Below are 17,201 nucleotides of genomic sequence, written 5' to 3' on the forward strand. Positions count from 1 at the left end.
GTCATCATGCAAGACTGGACAGAATCTTCTGGGGAGCTTCCTCACGATCTCTCTGTGTCCTTTGCTTTTAGGGAGCAACGAACCACTGTTCAGTGATTTGTCATTCAGCAGTTCTCCACCCAAAAAGTCCATCAGGGACATACTGGTTTAAATATAACTAAGGCCAAGGCTAATGAGTCACTCTATTGGCCTGCTATGCAAGCTGACATTGAGAGATCTTCAGTTGTTTCTCCACAATGTAACAAAAGAACCCTTAGACTAACATGAAATCCCAGATTGACTATGGGCACCCACAGCAGCAGACATTTTTGAAGCAACACTTGGTATGGCAGACTTATACTTTAGATGGCTCAAACTTGACTATTTGTCAGGTACAATCAGCAGTTCAGTAATTGTGAAACTCAGGAGACACTTTGACATGCATGGCATACCGCAAAAGCTCATGACCGACAATGCCCTTCACTTTGTCTCTGTCACATTCCATACCTTTACTTCCATTTGGGATTTTGATCATGTAACAAGCAGCCCTATATGCCCTCAGTTCAATGGGCTTGCTGTGTGCTCTGCCAAACATCTTCTGGAAAAGTGTGCTTGGGAAAACACTGATTTGTATACTGCAGCTCTAAGCCGACGTAATTTTTCCAAACAGGTCCTCATTAGTTCAACTGCTCTTCTTGAGGCACACTACGGTCATGATCCCAGTTGGCAGGGCTATGATGTAGCCAGAACTTGTACCCAATGCACATGAAGCACTGCTACAATGCAAATTAAACAATGGAACTATGGAAACATGTGGCCTTTAGCACTGGGTCAAACTGTCTATATGCAAACAACACAAGGCTACAACAAGTAACCAATGGTCAACAACAAGGCCCTGCAGCCCAACAGCAATGTGATGGCCTCTAATCACGGTTACTTGTCAACAATAGTTGAGCCACCACCGGCAGCTGATTCCTCAGATCGACCACTTTTCCTGGAACTCAAGCCCTAGATGCTTCGACACACTATTGGAGTCCTGTGACAAATCCAAATTCCTCACACTGCATGAACAATGTGCCTTGCATGACCTTCACCTGCTGATGTCTATACACATTTTGGACGCTTGAGTAGGCCCAACACTTTGTCATGCCTTAAATTGTCTGGGCTGACTGAAGTCATTTTATCAGTTTTACTTTTTATCATGATAGTTTGACTCTATCATAGAATCCTTATAGGAAAAAAGAATGTCATTCTGCCCATTGAGTCTGCACCAACTCTCTGACAGAGTATCTCACCCAGGTCCTCTCTCCCACCTTCTCCCGATAAACCCATACATTTACTATGGTTAATTATTCTAACCTACATATCTCAGACACTAAGGAGCAATTTACATGGCCAATCCACCAAACCTGCACATCTTTGGACGATGGATGGAAACTGGAGCACCTGGAGGAAACCCATATGGACATTGGGAGAATGTATAAACTCTACACACAGAGACTCCTAAGGCCAGAATTGAACCTAAGACCCTGGCACTGTAAGGCACGAGTGCTAACCACTGTGCCACCATGCCTCCCAAATGATCCTGAAAGAAGGGGAAGGAGTGCACACAATGGACACAGCAACAGGCTTTGCACTAGTTGCAAGAGTCAAGTTGGAGTTCTATTGTTCAAGTGCACACGCACCAACCACAAGAGTCAAATTGTCATTTCATTTTTTGTAGACTGTTTTATGCTTCTGTAAATTTGTTGTTCTGTTAGGACATACGTAATTGTTATATGCATACACTGTTACATACACATCCAGGGGCCCAAACAAAATGGGAGGATGTTGACACGGTCATGTGGAGCATCATGAGAGTGAAGCTTGGCAGAATTACATGGGACCTCACGCAGAGTAGGTGTGTTAATGAGAGTTTGTGTGCTTTGTTCTCATTTGTTTAAAGTCCATTGTGTAATCATTGACTTAATGAACCATGCAGAACTACAAGAAGTCTTGATAAAGGCAAAATGCTGGAATCTGAAACAAAAACAGAAAATGCTAGAGAAACTCAGAAGTCTGACAGCATCTGTGGAGAGAGAATAGAACCAACCCTTCATCAAAGCTGAGAGGCGGGTTGCAAAACGTCTTTTATCAAGTTAATGGGCACTCCAGCAGCAGTTGCCATTTATCTTGATATATGTCCCTAGGAGTAACCCATTGAGTCTTAGATTACAAGTTGCTTGGAATCTTTAAAGTTCATTTATTAATGTCATTAGTAGGCTTATATTAACACTGTAATGAAGTTACTGTGAAAATTCCCTCATCACCATACTCCAGTGCCTGTTCAGGTACACTGAGGGAGAATTTAGCATGGCCAACGCACCGAACCAGCACATCTTTCAGACCGTCTGAGGAAACCAGAGTACCCGGAGGAAACTCATGCAGACACGGGGAAAATGTGCAGACTCTGCACAGGCTGGAATTGAACCCAGGTCTCTAGCGCTGAGGCAACAGTGCTAATCGCTGTGTCACTGTGAATTTGGAGAAAAAAACTGCACCCCCCCACCTGCTGGTAAAGGCACATCTTATAATGAGGTTGTCCACGGTCTCCTGAACCTTCACTGCACTCCCACTAGGACAGTGATGTCCATCTAGACTGTGCACACTGTGCAGGTGTGGTTTGTAGTTATAAATTTTATATTTCCATTTATCACTAAAATATCTAAATGTTACAAAGTGCCCCATTCTCTTCCATACAAGAATATTACCATTAAAAAAAAGCTGTGGTATTAGAATTAAGGCCATATAGAAACATATGGAGTACATGAAGTAAAGGTAGTATCATAAGATCTGTTTGTACTGATGAAATCAATCAATTTTTGCAGTATCAACACTAACAATAGAAGGAAAACATAATCCCCTCTTTTCTGTTAGGTAAGAATAAAATTCATGAAGGATACCCTCGCCACAATCTGGGCCCGCTGAACAACCGACTAAATGGCACCTCGTGATCACGTGACGCGGCGACCGATCGGCTGACGTATTTGAAGGGAGCGTCTCGAGCCTCGGCTGTCGTTAGCGGCTGTTCCGGTACGCGATTGGCTGTTGTCAGTAGCGACCGTGGTGCGAGGGTACGATCACGTGAAAGGGTGACGTTCAGTTGCGGGGGACCGGAACGGGGGCGGGGAGTCGGGTGTTGATCGGCAGTGTAGGGGAGGAAGAGCGAGAGCGTACAATTGTCGCGGTCAGTGGAGGAAAGTGCACAATGGGTGAGCAAAAGAATAAGATCGACTGTGACCCGGTCGTGAATTACATAACGATGGAAGAAGTCAAAGCCCACAACAGCAGCAAGACCACATGGCTGGTGATTCACGACAAAGTGTACGATGTCACTAAATTTCTAGAGGAGGTGAGTCTCACGTTTGTTGTTTATCTTGCGAGGCTAGGCCTGGTGTTCCAATAATGGTTTGCAGGAAAAGCGTGCTTTTTACAAAAAAAACCTGAGGAAGGAAACGCTGTTCTTATCATTCATTCTTGTCAGGTGAATTATAAAAAGTGCAATCTCTCGTGGCGAGATCGGAGGCGTAAACTATTTTAGAAAGAAAAATAGCTTTTTTTAAAAATTTGAAAATTAGTTTTAATATGGTACTGTAAAAATTGATTGACTTCATCAGTACAAAATAGATCTTATGATACTACCTTTTACTTCATGTACTCCGTGTTTCAAGCGAAAGGGGAAGAGCCTTAATTCTAATACCAGTTTTTTTAATGGTAATACTCTTGTATGGAAGAGAATGGGACATTTTGTAACATCGTTTGTTTTAACGATAAATGGAAATATAAAATTTATAATTACAATTTATCATATGTCTCTTAAATGCAGATTTGTATTGTTTGTGATGCTCAATCTGATTATTTTACCAACAATTCACTAACTTTAATTGGATTTTCAGTACTTTAATTCTAACAATACTTCTGAAATTATCAGTTTCCACAGTTGCTTCTTACCTGTATATATTTTTCCAAATTTCTTCACTCATTAGGTCAGACTTCTGTAAATTCATTCTTGGGATATGGGTGTTGCCAGGAAGGCCAACTAATCCATACTTCCCCTTGATAGTCATGAATTGCCTGGAATACTGCAGGTTTGCAAAGTGCTGCTTTTCATTCTGAATAGGACAATACGTAATCACATTGTCTGTGGTGGAGGGAGTGGAAATTTAAGATAGTGGAGGGGTTGTTGATCAACTGGAATGAACATAAGAACATAAGAAATAGGAGCAGGAGTAGGCCATCTAGCCCTTCGAGCCTGCCCTGCCTTTCAATAAGATCATGGCTGATCTGTCGTGGCTCAGTTCCACTTTCCCGCCCTCTCCCCATAACCCTTAATCCCCTCTCTTATCAAAAACCCATCAACCCGCTTCTTAAAAATATTTATCGAGGCAGCCTCCACCACTTCAACGGGCAGAGAATTCCAGAGATTCACCACCCTTTGAGTGAAGAAGTTCCTCCTCAACCCTGTTCTAAACCGCCTCCCCTTTATCTTGAGGCTGTGCCCCCTAGTCCTACTGTCTTTTTTGAGCGGGAAGAGTCTCTCCACCTCTATCCTATCCATCCCATTCATCATCTTATACGTCTCAATGAGATCTCTCCTCATTCTTCTAAACTCTAACGAGTACAAGCCTAGTTTATTCAGCCTCTCCTCATAGCTCAATCCCCTCAACTCCGGTATCAGCCTAGTAAACCTCCTCTGCACTCCCTCCAAGGCCAAAATATCCTTGCGCAGGTGCGGTGCCCAAAACTGCACACAGTACTCCAGCTGCGGCCTCACCAATGCCCTATACAGCTGCAGCAAGACCTCCCTACTTTTATATTCAATCCCCCTCGCTATGAAGGCCAGCATCCCATTCGCCTTCCTGACCACCTGCTGCACCTGCAAGCTGGGTTTTTGCGACTCATGCACAAGGACCCCGAGGTCCCTCTGCACCGTCGCCTGCTGCAGTTTTTCACCACGTAAGTAATAGTCCTTCCTATCATTCTTCCTACCAAAGTGGACCACCTCGCACTTGCCAACATTAAATTCCATTTGCCAGTTCCTGGCCCATTCGCCCAGCCTATCTAGATCCTTCTGCAGACTCTCCACACCCTCCGCACAATTTGCCTTTCCCCCAATCTTGGTGTCATCAGCAAATTTCGACACCTTGCACTCGGTTCCCTCCTCCAGATCATCTATATAAATGGTAAATAGCTGAGACCCCAGCACCGACCCCTGGGGCACCCCACTAGTCACCAACCGCCAATCCGAATAGCACCCATTGACCCCCACTCTCTGCCTCCTATTTGACAACCAATCCTCTATCCACGCTAACACCCTACCCCCAACTCCATGTCCCTCGACCTTCTGCAATAACCTCGTGAGGTACCTTGTCGAACGCCTTCTGAAAATCCAGAAAGACCACATCCACCGGCTTTCCTCTATCCACTGCCCTAGACACATCCGCATAGAACTCCAGTAAATTTGTCAGACACGACTTCCCTTTAATGAAACCGTGTTGCGTCTGCCCTATCAAGCAATTCCCTTCAAGATGCCTCGCAATTTCCTCCTTAATGACGGATTCTAACATTTTACCTACCACAGACGTTAAACTAACCGGCCTATAATTCCCCGCCTTTTGCCTGGCACCCTTCTTAAACAACGGCGTAACATCAGCCGTTTTCCAATCTTCCGGCACTTCCCCGGAATCCAGCGACGTCTGGAAAATAACCACCAAGGCATCCACTATAACCTCTGCCATTTCTTTCAGAACCCTCGGATGCATTCCATCCGGTCCTGGGGACTTGTCCACAATCAGCCCCTCCAGTCTGTCGAGCCTTGCCTCAGCAGGCACATTGACGTATTCCATCACACTCTGACTTATGTCTGAGGATCTTTAAGGTTATTTACCCACAAGTGTGATAAAGTAGGAATGTCATGTCATCTTGCCTGTCATGAAATTATCTATTGGCTTGGCAATTGTTCCTTGAGCTGCTTCAAACATTTTGTCAACACTTTCTTGATTATAAATTAATTCCAAGTGAGATTTGAAGTTCAATTATTCTTCCATAATGCTGCCTTTTTGTGGCTATATTTCTATCCAAGCCCATGTGACATCCAAAATAACAATCAAATTCCCATGGAACTGCTGATTACTTTGCTCTTTGATCTGCACTAGGGTGAATTATGATGCTTGCTTTATTTTGAAATTTGGGATGTTTGTCTTTTAAATTGGAAATATTTTTTATGGTGCATGATGTATTCAAAGATGCACTCAATTCATAATATTATATTCAATGTGATCTATATAATAGTACACTAGTTTGGACATTTTACCCAATTTTATACAATTTACTGTAGTGATTTTTGAGAGAGCTTTTGACATTGATTGCCATGGTAATTCATTTATCCAAATAATTATGTATGTGCACTTCAAGTATTACTAAATAGATGGTAGAATTGCCAGTGAGCTGTGTCTGGTCATACTTTTTTTAGAAAAGGGGCATCAGAGAAATGGATTTAAATATGTGTTTATATAGCATACATCCCACAATGGGAATTAAGATGACAAAATATCTTTGCTCGAGTCACTTCCAAGTTCTCAATTGTCTGCCTGTCTTTTGACCCACAAAATTCACCTGTCAATCCTGACCTACATTGTCTCCTGGTCTCCAATGCCTTAAATTTCAAATTCTGCCCCTCCTGAGTAAATCCCTTCAGGGCCTCATCCGTCCTCCAGCCCATAACTTATGGATAGCCCTGTTTTCTGCATACTTTGGCCCACTCGCTTAACTTCACTACTGGCATCTGCAACTTTAGCTGTCCATACTCTATGGTCTCCAGTTCCCTCCCTGCATCTTGGGTCCCTTCACCTCAGCCCCAAGCAATCACAAGATCTAATCTGAGCAATAATTTTGTGAAGTTGAAAACATAAATCGTCATACAAAACATTTATCAGGCCTGTGACAGAATTGTAAGTTGTCCATTGCAAAACATTCAGTTGATCTACTGTTTGTTCAAAATCATGCCAATGTGTTTTTTATTATTTTGTCCATGTTCTCCTGGGTTTGATTAAATCTCTTACCAGAGTTGACATTGTCAATGTTAAGGAATATTGTTGTTAATTGAATCCAAGCTACATCAAGAAAGACAAAATAAGACACAGATCTCCTTGATAGCAGGTTTATTCACAGGATGCAGTAGTGTCTCTGTCTCCTACTAACCCAGTGTTCCAACTGATACTCTATCTACATACTCTTTGACTAAGCAAAATAAAGTTAATAAATTAACCTTTTTAAAGGGGCACTAACTAAAATGAAACTGCAGGAAAAATTATTAAATTAACAATGTTTCTGGAACTGATGGCTCACTTCAGTCCCAACACTTATTACTTTTGAGTAAAATTTAAAGAAACCAATTAACTGAAAAAAGACTGGAGCCAGGAGATATGAGCTAGACAGAGCGGAACCAGGGAGAATGGATTTCAGTGAGGAACACGAGCAATAGGGATATAAAGTTAGATCGAGGCCGAGTGTAATAAAGTAAGATAAAGTTAACATAGTGCAGTAAAGTTAAATTGCAAGTAACTTGGTTCAGTCATTATAATGACACTAAGTGTAATAATTATTTGGTTACAGAATGGCAGGTCAGCTTGGCCAAATTGTGTCCATCCTGTGATGTGTGAAGTCATAGATGCATCTTCCCAGGCAAACACATCTGTACGAAATGTCACCAGTTGCTCAAACTTAAGCTCTGGGTTTCAGAACTTGAGTGGCAGTTCAAGAGAGGACTATGTACCTGGCATTTTCAAGGAATTGGTCACATTGCAGGTTAGAAATGTACAGCCAGAGAGGCAATGGTTGACTGCTAGATAGTTTAAGACAACCAGGCAGGCAGCACAGAATTGGTTGTCAAATAGGAGGCAGAGAGTGGGGGTTAATGGGTGCTATTCAGATTGGCCGTTGGTGACTAGTGGAGTGCCCCAGGGGTCGGTGCTGGGGCCTCAGCTATTTACCATTTATATAGATGAGCTGGAGGAGGGAACCGAGTGTATGGTGTCGAAATTTGCTGATGACACCAAGATTGGGGGAACGGCAAATTGTGCAGAGGGTGTGGAGAGTCTGCAGAAGGATCTAGATAGGCCTGGACGAATGGGCCAGGAACTGGCAAATGGAATTTAATGTTGGCAAGTGCGAGGTGGTCCACTTTGGTAGGAATGATGGTAGGAAGGACTATTACTTGCGTGGCGAAAAACTGCAGCATGCGATGGTGCAGAGGGACCTCGGGGTCCTTGTGCATGAGTCGCAAAAACCCAGCCTACAGGTGCAGCAGGTGGTCAGGAAGGCGAATGGGATGCTGGCCTTCATGGCGAGGGGGATTGAATATAAAAGTAGGGAGGTCTTGCTGCAGCTGTATAGGGCACTGGTGAGGCCGCAGCTGGAGTACTGTGTGCAGTTTTGGGCGCCGCACCTGCGCAAGGATATTTTGGCCTTGGAGGGAGTGCAGAGGAGGTTTACTAGGCTGATACCGGAGTTGAGGGGGTTGAACTATGAGGAGAGGCTGAATAAACTAGGCTTGTACTCGTTAGAGTTTAGAAGAATGAGGGGAGATCTCGTTGAGACGTATAAGATGATGAATGGGATGGATAGGATAGAGGTGGAGAGACTCTTCCCGCTCAGAAAGGACAGTAGGACTAGGGGGCACAGCCTCAAGATAAAGGGGGGGCGGTTTAGAACAGAGTTGAGGAGGAACTTCTTCACTCAAAGGGTGGTGAATCTCTGGAATTCTCTGCCCGTTGAAGTGGTGGAGGCTGCCTCGCTAAATATTTTTAAGACGCGGGTTGATAGGTTTTTGATAGGCAAGGGGATTAAGGGTTATGGGGAGAGGGCGGGAAAGTGGAACTGAGCCACGACAGATCAGCCATGATCTTATTGAATGGCGGGGCAGGCTCGAGGGGCTAGATGGCCTACTCCTACTCCTGCTCCTATTTCTTATGTTCTTAAAAAAACACAAAGATGGACTGTAAAAACTTACATGCCAAAAAAAACCTTTAATGAAGACAAATGTGAATCCATTACAGGCCTATTCCCAACGCTTTGTTTTAACCATCTTTTGTAAACCACTTGTGACTCTTTTCACACCCAGAAAATCTGTAGCCACTGAAAGAACTATTTCTCCACCAGGCATGCCGTATGTAAAGTAACCAAATGGAAGACCAATTCCTCCATGTTCCAGTTCAAGCAGTATTCCTCTTACAGACTTACACCCTCTTCAAAATCAGTTTGCAAAACCTAGGCTTATTTGCTTGTACTTGGGATGCCAGCCCTGGCGCTCTAAAGACACATTGCTTCTTTCAGAACCATGCAGTATCTGCTTGCTTTAAAAGGAGAGAGAAACTGTTTCCTTGCAAGTTTGGCTCCTCCCATTAAACACATGATTCAGTCCCTGTCAATCAACCTAATCAAAATTCTACTCTGAAACCTCAGGGGGAACTGAAGTAAATGCAAATGCGTTAGCTCAGTTTAAAACAAACACTCCAGTTATTTATCCTGATAGAATCCCTACAGTGCAGAAGGAGGCCATACAGCCTATTGAGCCTGCACTGACAACAGTCCCACTCGGGTGCTATCTCCATAACCTGAAGTATTTACCTACTAATCCCCCGGATACCAAGGAGCAATTTAGCATGGCCAATCAATCTAAGCTGCACATTTTTGGATGCGGGGAGGAAACCATGCAGATGTGGGTACAATGTGCAAACTGCACACAGCAGTCACCCAAGCTGGAAGTCAAACCTGGGTCTCTGACGCTGTGAGGCAATAGTCCGAACCACTGCCATTGGGCTGCCCCAACTCCTGTGCTCTCCCAGCTACGTGCCCGTTGGGCACCACAGGGGCTGAGGTGCCTTATAGACCCCGACAATCACATTTTGATTTGACATGTCTTAAGTTTCCTTTGTACTTTTTGTTTCTGTTCGGGCCACTCCCCCTCCTTTTGGGGAGCCGCCCCCTTTTTCTTTGTCTGAATGTAAGTTAAGTTTATTTACTTGGTTTGACCCGAAAGACACCCAGCTACCAATTTAAAAAAATTCTTAGTCAAATTTGCACCTTGCACAACAGAATTTTATTTTAAACATACCTATTAGTAGAAACATGATATAAATATATTTCTTAAAGGCATAGTATTATCACAGGAGTCAAGAGAATTCATAAAAGGGAATTGAGAAATGACAAACTAAATGATTATTGTGTGTTCCTTACTGAAAATAGACAGTAAATTTCTCCAATTCCAAGGGACCATATAGAATGAGAAGATGAAGGAAATTAGTACAATCGAGAAGGTTGTATTGAGGAAATTAAGACCCCAAGACCTGACATTATGCAACAGAATGTAGGAAGTGGCTGCATTGGTGATCAGCTTCCAAAATCCAATAGATTCTGGAATGGTTCATGAAGATTGGAACATAACGCATGTCACCCCACTATAACAAGAGGGTAAACAGGGAACTATAGGCCTGTTAGCCTTTGATCAGTTATAGGTTCTAATGTTTTCCCTATTGTAAGGGATGTGATAAATGGAGATCTGGATATTCATGATATGAATGGGCACAGTGAGCATGGATTTATGAATGGGAAATCATAAGAACATAAGAAATAGGAGCAGGAGTAGGCCATCTAGCCCTTCGAGCCTGCCCCGCCATTCAATAAGATCATGGCTGATCTGTCGTGGCTCAGTTCCACTTTCCCGCCCTCTCCCCATAACCCTTAATCCCCTCTCTTATCAAGAACCCAAGAACCCGCTTCTTAAAAATATTTAGCGAGGCAGCCTCCACCACTTCAACGGGCAGAGAATTCCAGAGATTCACCACCCTTTGAGTGAAGAAGTTCCTCCTCAACTCCGTTCTAAACCGCCTCCCCTTTATCTTGAGGCTGTGCCCCCTAGTCCTACTGTCTTTTTTGAGCGGGAAGAGTCTCTCCACCTCTATCCTATCCATCCCATTCATCATCTTATACGTCTCAATGAGATCTCCCCTCATTCTTCTAAACTCTAACCAGTACAAGCCTAGTTTATTCAGCCTCTCCTCATAGCTCAACCCCCTCAACTCCGGTATCAGCCTAGTAAACCTCCTCTGCACTCCCTCCAAGGCCAAAATATCCTTGCGCAGGTGCGGCGCCCAAAACTGCACACAGTACTCCAGCTGTGGCCTCACCAATGCCCTATACAGCTGCAGCAAGACCTCCCTACTTTTATATTCAATCCCCCTCGCTATGAAGGCCAGCATCCCATTCGCCTTCCTGACCACCTGCTGCACCTGCAAGCTGGGTTTTTGCGACTCATGCACAAGGACCCCGAGGTCCCTCTGCACCGTCACCTGCTGCAGTTTTTTGCCACGTAAGTAATAGTCCTTCCTACCATTCTTCCTACCAAAGTGGACCACCTCACACTTGCCAACATTAAATTCCATTTGCCATTTCCTGGCCCATTCGCCCAGCCTATCTAGATCCTTCTGCAGACTCTCCACACCCTCCGCACAATTTGCCTTTCCCCCAATCTTGGTGTCATCAGCAAATTTCGACACCCTACACTCGGTTCCCTCCTCCAGATCATCTATATAAATGGTAAATAGCTGAGGCCCCAGCACCGACCCCTGGGGCACCCCACTAGTCACCAACCGCCAATCCGAATAGCACCCATTGACCCCCACTCTCTGTCTCCTATTTGACAACCAATCCTCTATCCACGCTAACACCCTACCCCCAACTCCATGTCCCTCGACCTTCTGCAATAACCTCTTGTGAGGTACCTTGTCAAACGCCTTCTGAAAATCCAGAAAGACCACATCCACCGGCTTTCCTCTATCCACTGCCCTAGACACATCCTCATAGAACTCCAGTAAATTTGTCAGACACGACTTCCCTTTAATGAAACCGTGTTGCGTCTGCCCTATCAAGCAATTCCCTTCAAGATGCCTCGCAATTTCCTCCTTAATGACGGATTCTAACATTTTACCTACCACAGACGTTAAACTAACCGGCCTATAATTCCCCGCCTTTTGCCTGGCACCCTTCTTAAACAACGGCGTAACATCAGCCGTTTTCCAATCTTCCGGCACCTCCCCGGAATCCAGCGACGTCTGGAAAATAACCACCAAGGCATCCACTATCACCTCCGCCATTTCTTTCAGAGCCCTCGGATGCATTCCATCCGGTCCTGGGGACTTGTCCACAATCAGCCCCTCCAGTCTGTCGAGCACCACCTCTCTAGTAACAGTAATGTCATTAAGACCCTCCAGTCCTACCACCTTTCCATCGCTAACACCCGGCAAATTATTCACGTCCTCCTCCGTGAAGACAGAAACAAAAAAGTCATTCAAGACCTTAGCCATTTCCCCATCCCCTACCACTAGGTCCCCTTTCTCATCCTCTAAAGGACCAACGTTCACCCTAGCCAGCCTCTTCCTTTTTATATATTTATAAAAACTCTTGCTATCCTTTTTTATATTAAGTGCTAGCCCAGCTTCATAGCTTCTCCTACCCTCCTTTATCAACTTCTTTGTCAATCTTTGTTGACATTTAAACCTTTCCCAATCCTCTTCTCGCCCACTGCTCTTAGCTACTCTAAATTCCTCCGCTTTTAATTTAACACTTTCCTTCACCTCCTTCGTTATCCACGGCTTATTACCTCTCCTCCTACGGTCCTTTTTGACCATCGGAATAAATTTCTGCTGAGCACCAAGAAAGATCTCCTTAAAGATCCTCCACTGCTCCTCAGCAGACCTTCCAACGCGCTCCCCCAGTCCACATTCGCCAATTCTTCTCTCATCCTACCATACTCCCCTCTATTCAAACAAAGGACGCGTGTCCGGGAACCCACTTTCTCCTCCTCCATCTGCAACAGAAACTCCACCATACAATGATCACTCTCTCCAAGAGGATCCTTCACCGCAAGGTCCCTAATTCTACCCGCCTCATTACATAGCACCAGATCCAAGATAGCTCGCTCCCTCGTCGGCTCCAACATAGTGTTCAAGGAAATTATCCCGGCAGCATTCCAAGAACTCCTCCTCGAGCCCACCTCGTCCAACATGGGTCGACCAATCAATATGCAGATTGAAATCCCCCATAACTACTGCCGTCCCATTCCTGCACGCCGCACTTATTTGCGCGTTAACAGCCCGCCCCACCTCCAGATCATTATTCGGGGGCCTATAGACGACACCCACCAGCGTCTTCCTCCCTTTGCTGTTCCTAATCTCCACCCACAACGATTCCACTTTCTGCTCTTTGGCTCCGATATCATCCCTTGCTACCACCTTGATACTATCCTTAATCAGCAGAGCTACGCCACCCCCTCTTTCCTCCTGCCTAAATCATGTTTGATGAACTTGTTTGACTTTTTTTGGGATGTTAATAACAAAATTGATGAACATAGTATATTTGGATTTTCAGAAGGCATTTGATGAAGTCAGGAGTTTGAGCCAAATAAAATCATGTAGGATCGGAAGCAATAGACTGGTGTTAATTAAGGATTGACCAACAGGCAAAAAACGAAGTAGGAAGAAATGGATCATTCTTGTGTTTGTAGGCTGTGGCTAGTGGGATATCACAAGAACAGTACTTGTATTCCAGGTGTTCATGATATCCATCAATGATTTGCATGTGGAGACCAAATGTAATATTTCCAAGTCTGTAGATGACAAGCTAGGCGGGAGTGTACGTTGCGAAGATGATGTAATGCAGATTTGGATAGGTTTTAGTGAGTGGGCAAGAACATGGTCCCTTGGAATTGGAGCAATTTCTTCTATGTTCCTGATGAAAATAGACAGTAATAATTTTAGCTTGTTTGTCATTTTTCTTTTCCCCTTTATGAATTCTCTTGACGGTATTGATAATACTATGCCTTTAAAAAATAAATGTATAATGTGGGAAATGTGAGGTAATCCACTTTGGTAGAAGAAACAAATGTGCAGAATATTTCCTTAATGGTAAGAAGTTGGAAATTGTAAATGTGCAGAGGGAACAAGGTATCCTTGTCCATATGCTACTGAAGACTACAGGTGCAGCAAATTATTTGGAAGGCTAATGGAATATTACTGTTAATCTGAAGAGGATTTGAGTACGGGAGTAGTGAAGTTTTGCTTGTCAAGGTGAGGGTTGGAATTAGTCATGAGGGAATGGCATTTGGAGTGAAGAAACTCTCAAATGCTAACTTGAGCTGACTCCCTGAATAATTCTAGGAAACCTAATGTCAGGAATAGAATGCATAGGTGATATTCTTGCATTCTGCAAATTGCACAGAATTAGTTGGCAATTTCCTTCAACTTTTAGGGCAACATTTCATTCATTTGTGGCATGGGGGTGCCATTGGCTAGGCCAGCATTTATTGTCCATCCCTAGTTCACTTCCAAAGGTGATGATGAATTGCTGCTTTGAACTGCTGCAGTCCCTGAGGTGTAGCTACACCCACAGTGCTGTTTGAAAGGGAATTCCAGGAATTTGACCCGGTGAAATTGAAGGAGCAGTAATATATTTCCAAATCAGGATCATGAGTGACTTGGAAGCAAACTTCGAGGTAGTGGTTCGGGTCCGCTTTATGTAAACTAGTTGAGACGTTGTCTAATTGTGAGGAGCACCCATTTGCTGAAGTAAAACAGAATTAGTTTCTCGACTGAATGGATAATTGCTTTATAATTTTTAATTCATTCACCTAACGTGAGTATCACTGGCTAGACCAGCATTTGTTCCCCTTTAGAAGGTAATGGTGAGTTGCCTTCTTGAACTGCTGCAGTCCCTGGGGTGTAGGTACATTCACAGTGCTGTTAGGGAGGGACTTCCAGGATTGTGACTCAGCAGCAGTGGAAGAATGGCAATATGTTCACAAATCAGGATGGTGAATGACTTGGAGGGGAACTTCCAGGTGATTGTGTTCCTAGGTATCTGCAGCCCATTTCACTCTAGCTGGTAGTAGGTGTGGGTTTGTAAGGTGCTGTCTAAAGAACATTGGTGAGTTCCTGCTATGATCTTATAGTGCCCACAGCTGCCACTGTTCATGGGTAGTGGAGAGATTGGATGTTTGTGGAAGGGATAACAAATCAAGCAGGCTGCTTTTTCCGAGATAGTGTCAAGCTTCTTTTGTTGTTGGAGCTACATGCATTGAGGCAAGTAGAGAGATTCCATCATGGTGGACAGGCTTTGAGAAGTCAGAGATAAGTTAGTTGCCATAGGATTCTGAGCCTTCAACCTGTTCTTGTAGCTTCAGTATTTGTGTGGGGCAGGTCTATTTCAATTTCTGGTCAATGGTAACCTCCAGGATGTTGATAATGGGGGATTCAGCAATGGTACGTTCATTGAATATTAAGGAGTGAAGATTGGATCCTCTGTTGTTGGAGAGGGTCATGTCCTGGCACTTGTGTGGTGTGAATGTTACAGCCCAAGCCTGTTTTGCTGCATTTGGACTGCTTCAGTATCTGGGGAGTCACGAATGACATTGAATATTGTGCAGTCATCAATAAGTATCCACACTTGTGACCTTTATGATGGAAGCAAGGTCATTGATGAAGTAAGCTAAAATGTTTGGGCCCATGTCCTAGAGCTGAGATGATTGACCTCCATTCACAACAACCATTTTTCTTTATGCCAGTGATGACTCCAACAAATGTAGCGCCCTCCTCCTTCCTCCCCCCCCACCCCCCAGCCCTCCTTCCTCCTCCTCCTCCTCCCTCTTTCCCCCCCCCCCCCCCCCCCCCCCCCAATCAAGTTTTTGGGCATCTGACCTAATATGTCATCATGACTTGATGCCTTTTTTTGTTTTATAATGTTACAGTGAGGGCTTTTATAATATTTCATTCTATTGTTTGTTTGGGGGGAGGGTGTAATTTGAGGTGGTGTTGTTGCCTCAGTCTTGCTGCTTGTATCCTACTGTGTCCAAGTTGCATGGAAGGCAGGTGCTGTCAAAATAATCTGAGTTGTTGCAGCTCACCCTGCAGGTTATACATGCTGCAGTCCTGGGCACAAGTGGTGATTATTGAATCTTTAACATTGGTCAATGAATGAATATTTGGTGTACTTTTATACCAGCATCCAGCTAAAGAAGTGATTATTCAAGCACATTCCTGATTTTTCACATTATAGAGAATGAGTGATTAGAACTAGAACCACATTTATCACAAAATACTCCCAATTTCTTTGCTTGATTTGTAGTCACTAAATGTGGGAAAACTGGGAGGGCACAATGGCTAGATTGGACTGGTTGGGCCGAAGGGCCTGTTTCCATGCTGTATTGTTCCATTACTCTACCAGTCATTATCCTGCACTCTCAACATTTGAGCTGCCTGTTGCCCAGATAAATTAGCACTGTGTAAAACAGCTGAATTTTAAACATACCCCTTTCAAGAAACATGATAAAAATACGTTTCTTAAATGCACAGTATCATCGTCGTCAATTTGACCTCCTCTTCAATGCAACAGCCATACAACTTTGGTCAGAAAGATAGCAGCACAATGTTTCATCTCCACAGTGGGAAGACTGTCTATTGTGCTGCACTGTACTGTGAAAAATATTGAACCCTGATAGTTGCAAACATAAATATTGTGTATTACACTTCCTCTGAGAAGTTCTGGTGTGGATATTTTTCAATTGTTATCACTTCTACATTGCATATTTTAATTATCTTTTTTCTATTGCAGCATCCTGGTGGAGAAGAGGTGCTATTTGAACAAGCTGGGGGTGATGCCACAGAAAGCTTTGAAGATGTGGGCCATTCATCTGATGCCAGAGAAATGCTGAAGCAGTATTTCATTGGAGAACTCGACTTGGTACAAAATATCATTTTTCTGAGACTCCTGATTTTATTGAATTATTTTTGTAGATTTGTTTAGCTACACTTGAGTTGTAATAAATACTTCTGTAGCATTATGAATAGGATGGGAATAGAGGGATATGGTCCCTGTTAAGGGGGTTTTAGCTGAGTCAGGCAGCATGGTCGGTGCAGGCTTGGAGGGCTGAAGGGCCTGTTCCTGTGCTGCAATTTTCTTCTTTGTTCATTACAAAAATCGTTTTTGACAGTCATCCCCATTAGTACTTTGGGATGTACAGTAACATTGGAAGAAGATACACTTGTATTGTTTTCCTGTCCGTGTATCACAGCATGCTTAGGTTATTTGCATCCTAGCTTATGTTATGGACCAGGTTGTTCTATAAAATGATC

General features: G+C 43.8%; 1 protein-coding gene across 1 annotated transcript in view; it reads left to right on the forward strand.

The window, feature by feature from the left end:
• The first annotated feature begins 3,155 nt into the window (after window positions 1–3,155).
• Window positions 3,156–17,201, forward strand: part of cyb5b (cytochrome b5 type B) — a 30,219-nt gene continuing 16,173 nt past the window's right edge. Inside the window, exons 1-2 of the mRNA XM_080186800.1 lie at window positions 3,156–3,370; window positions 16,681–16,809. Coding sequence (XP_080042926.1) covers window positions 3,227–3,370; window positions 16,681–16,809 — 273 coding nt within the window. The 5' untranslated portion in view covers window positions 3,156–3,226. The remainder of the gene's footprint in view (window positions 3,371–16,680; window positions 16,810–17,201) is intronic.

Source organism: Carcharhinus amblyrhynchos, chromosome 4, assembly GCF_965287045.1.
Source record: "Carcharhinus amblyrhynchos chromosome 4, sCarAmb.v2.hapA, whole genome shotgun sequence".
Lineage (NCBI taxonomy): Eukaryota > Metazoa > Chordata > Chondrichthyes > Carcharhiniformes > Carcharhinidae > Carcharhinus > Carcharhinus amblyrhynchos.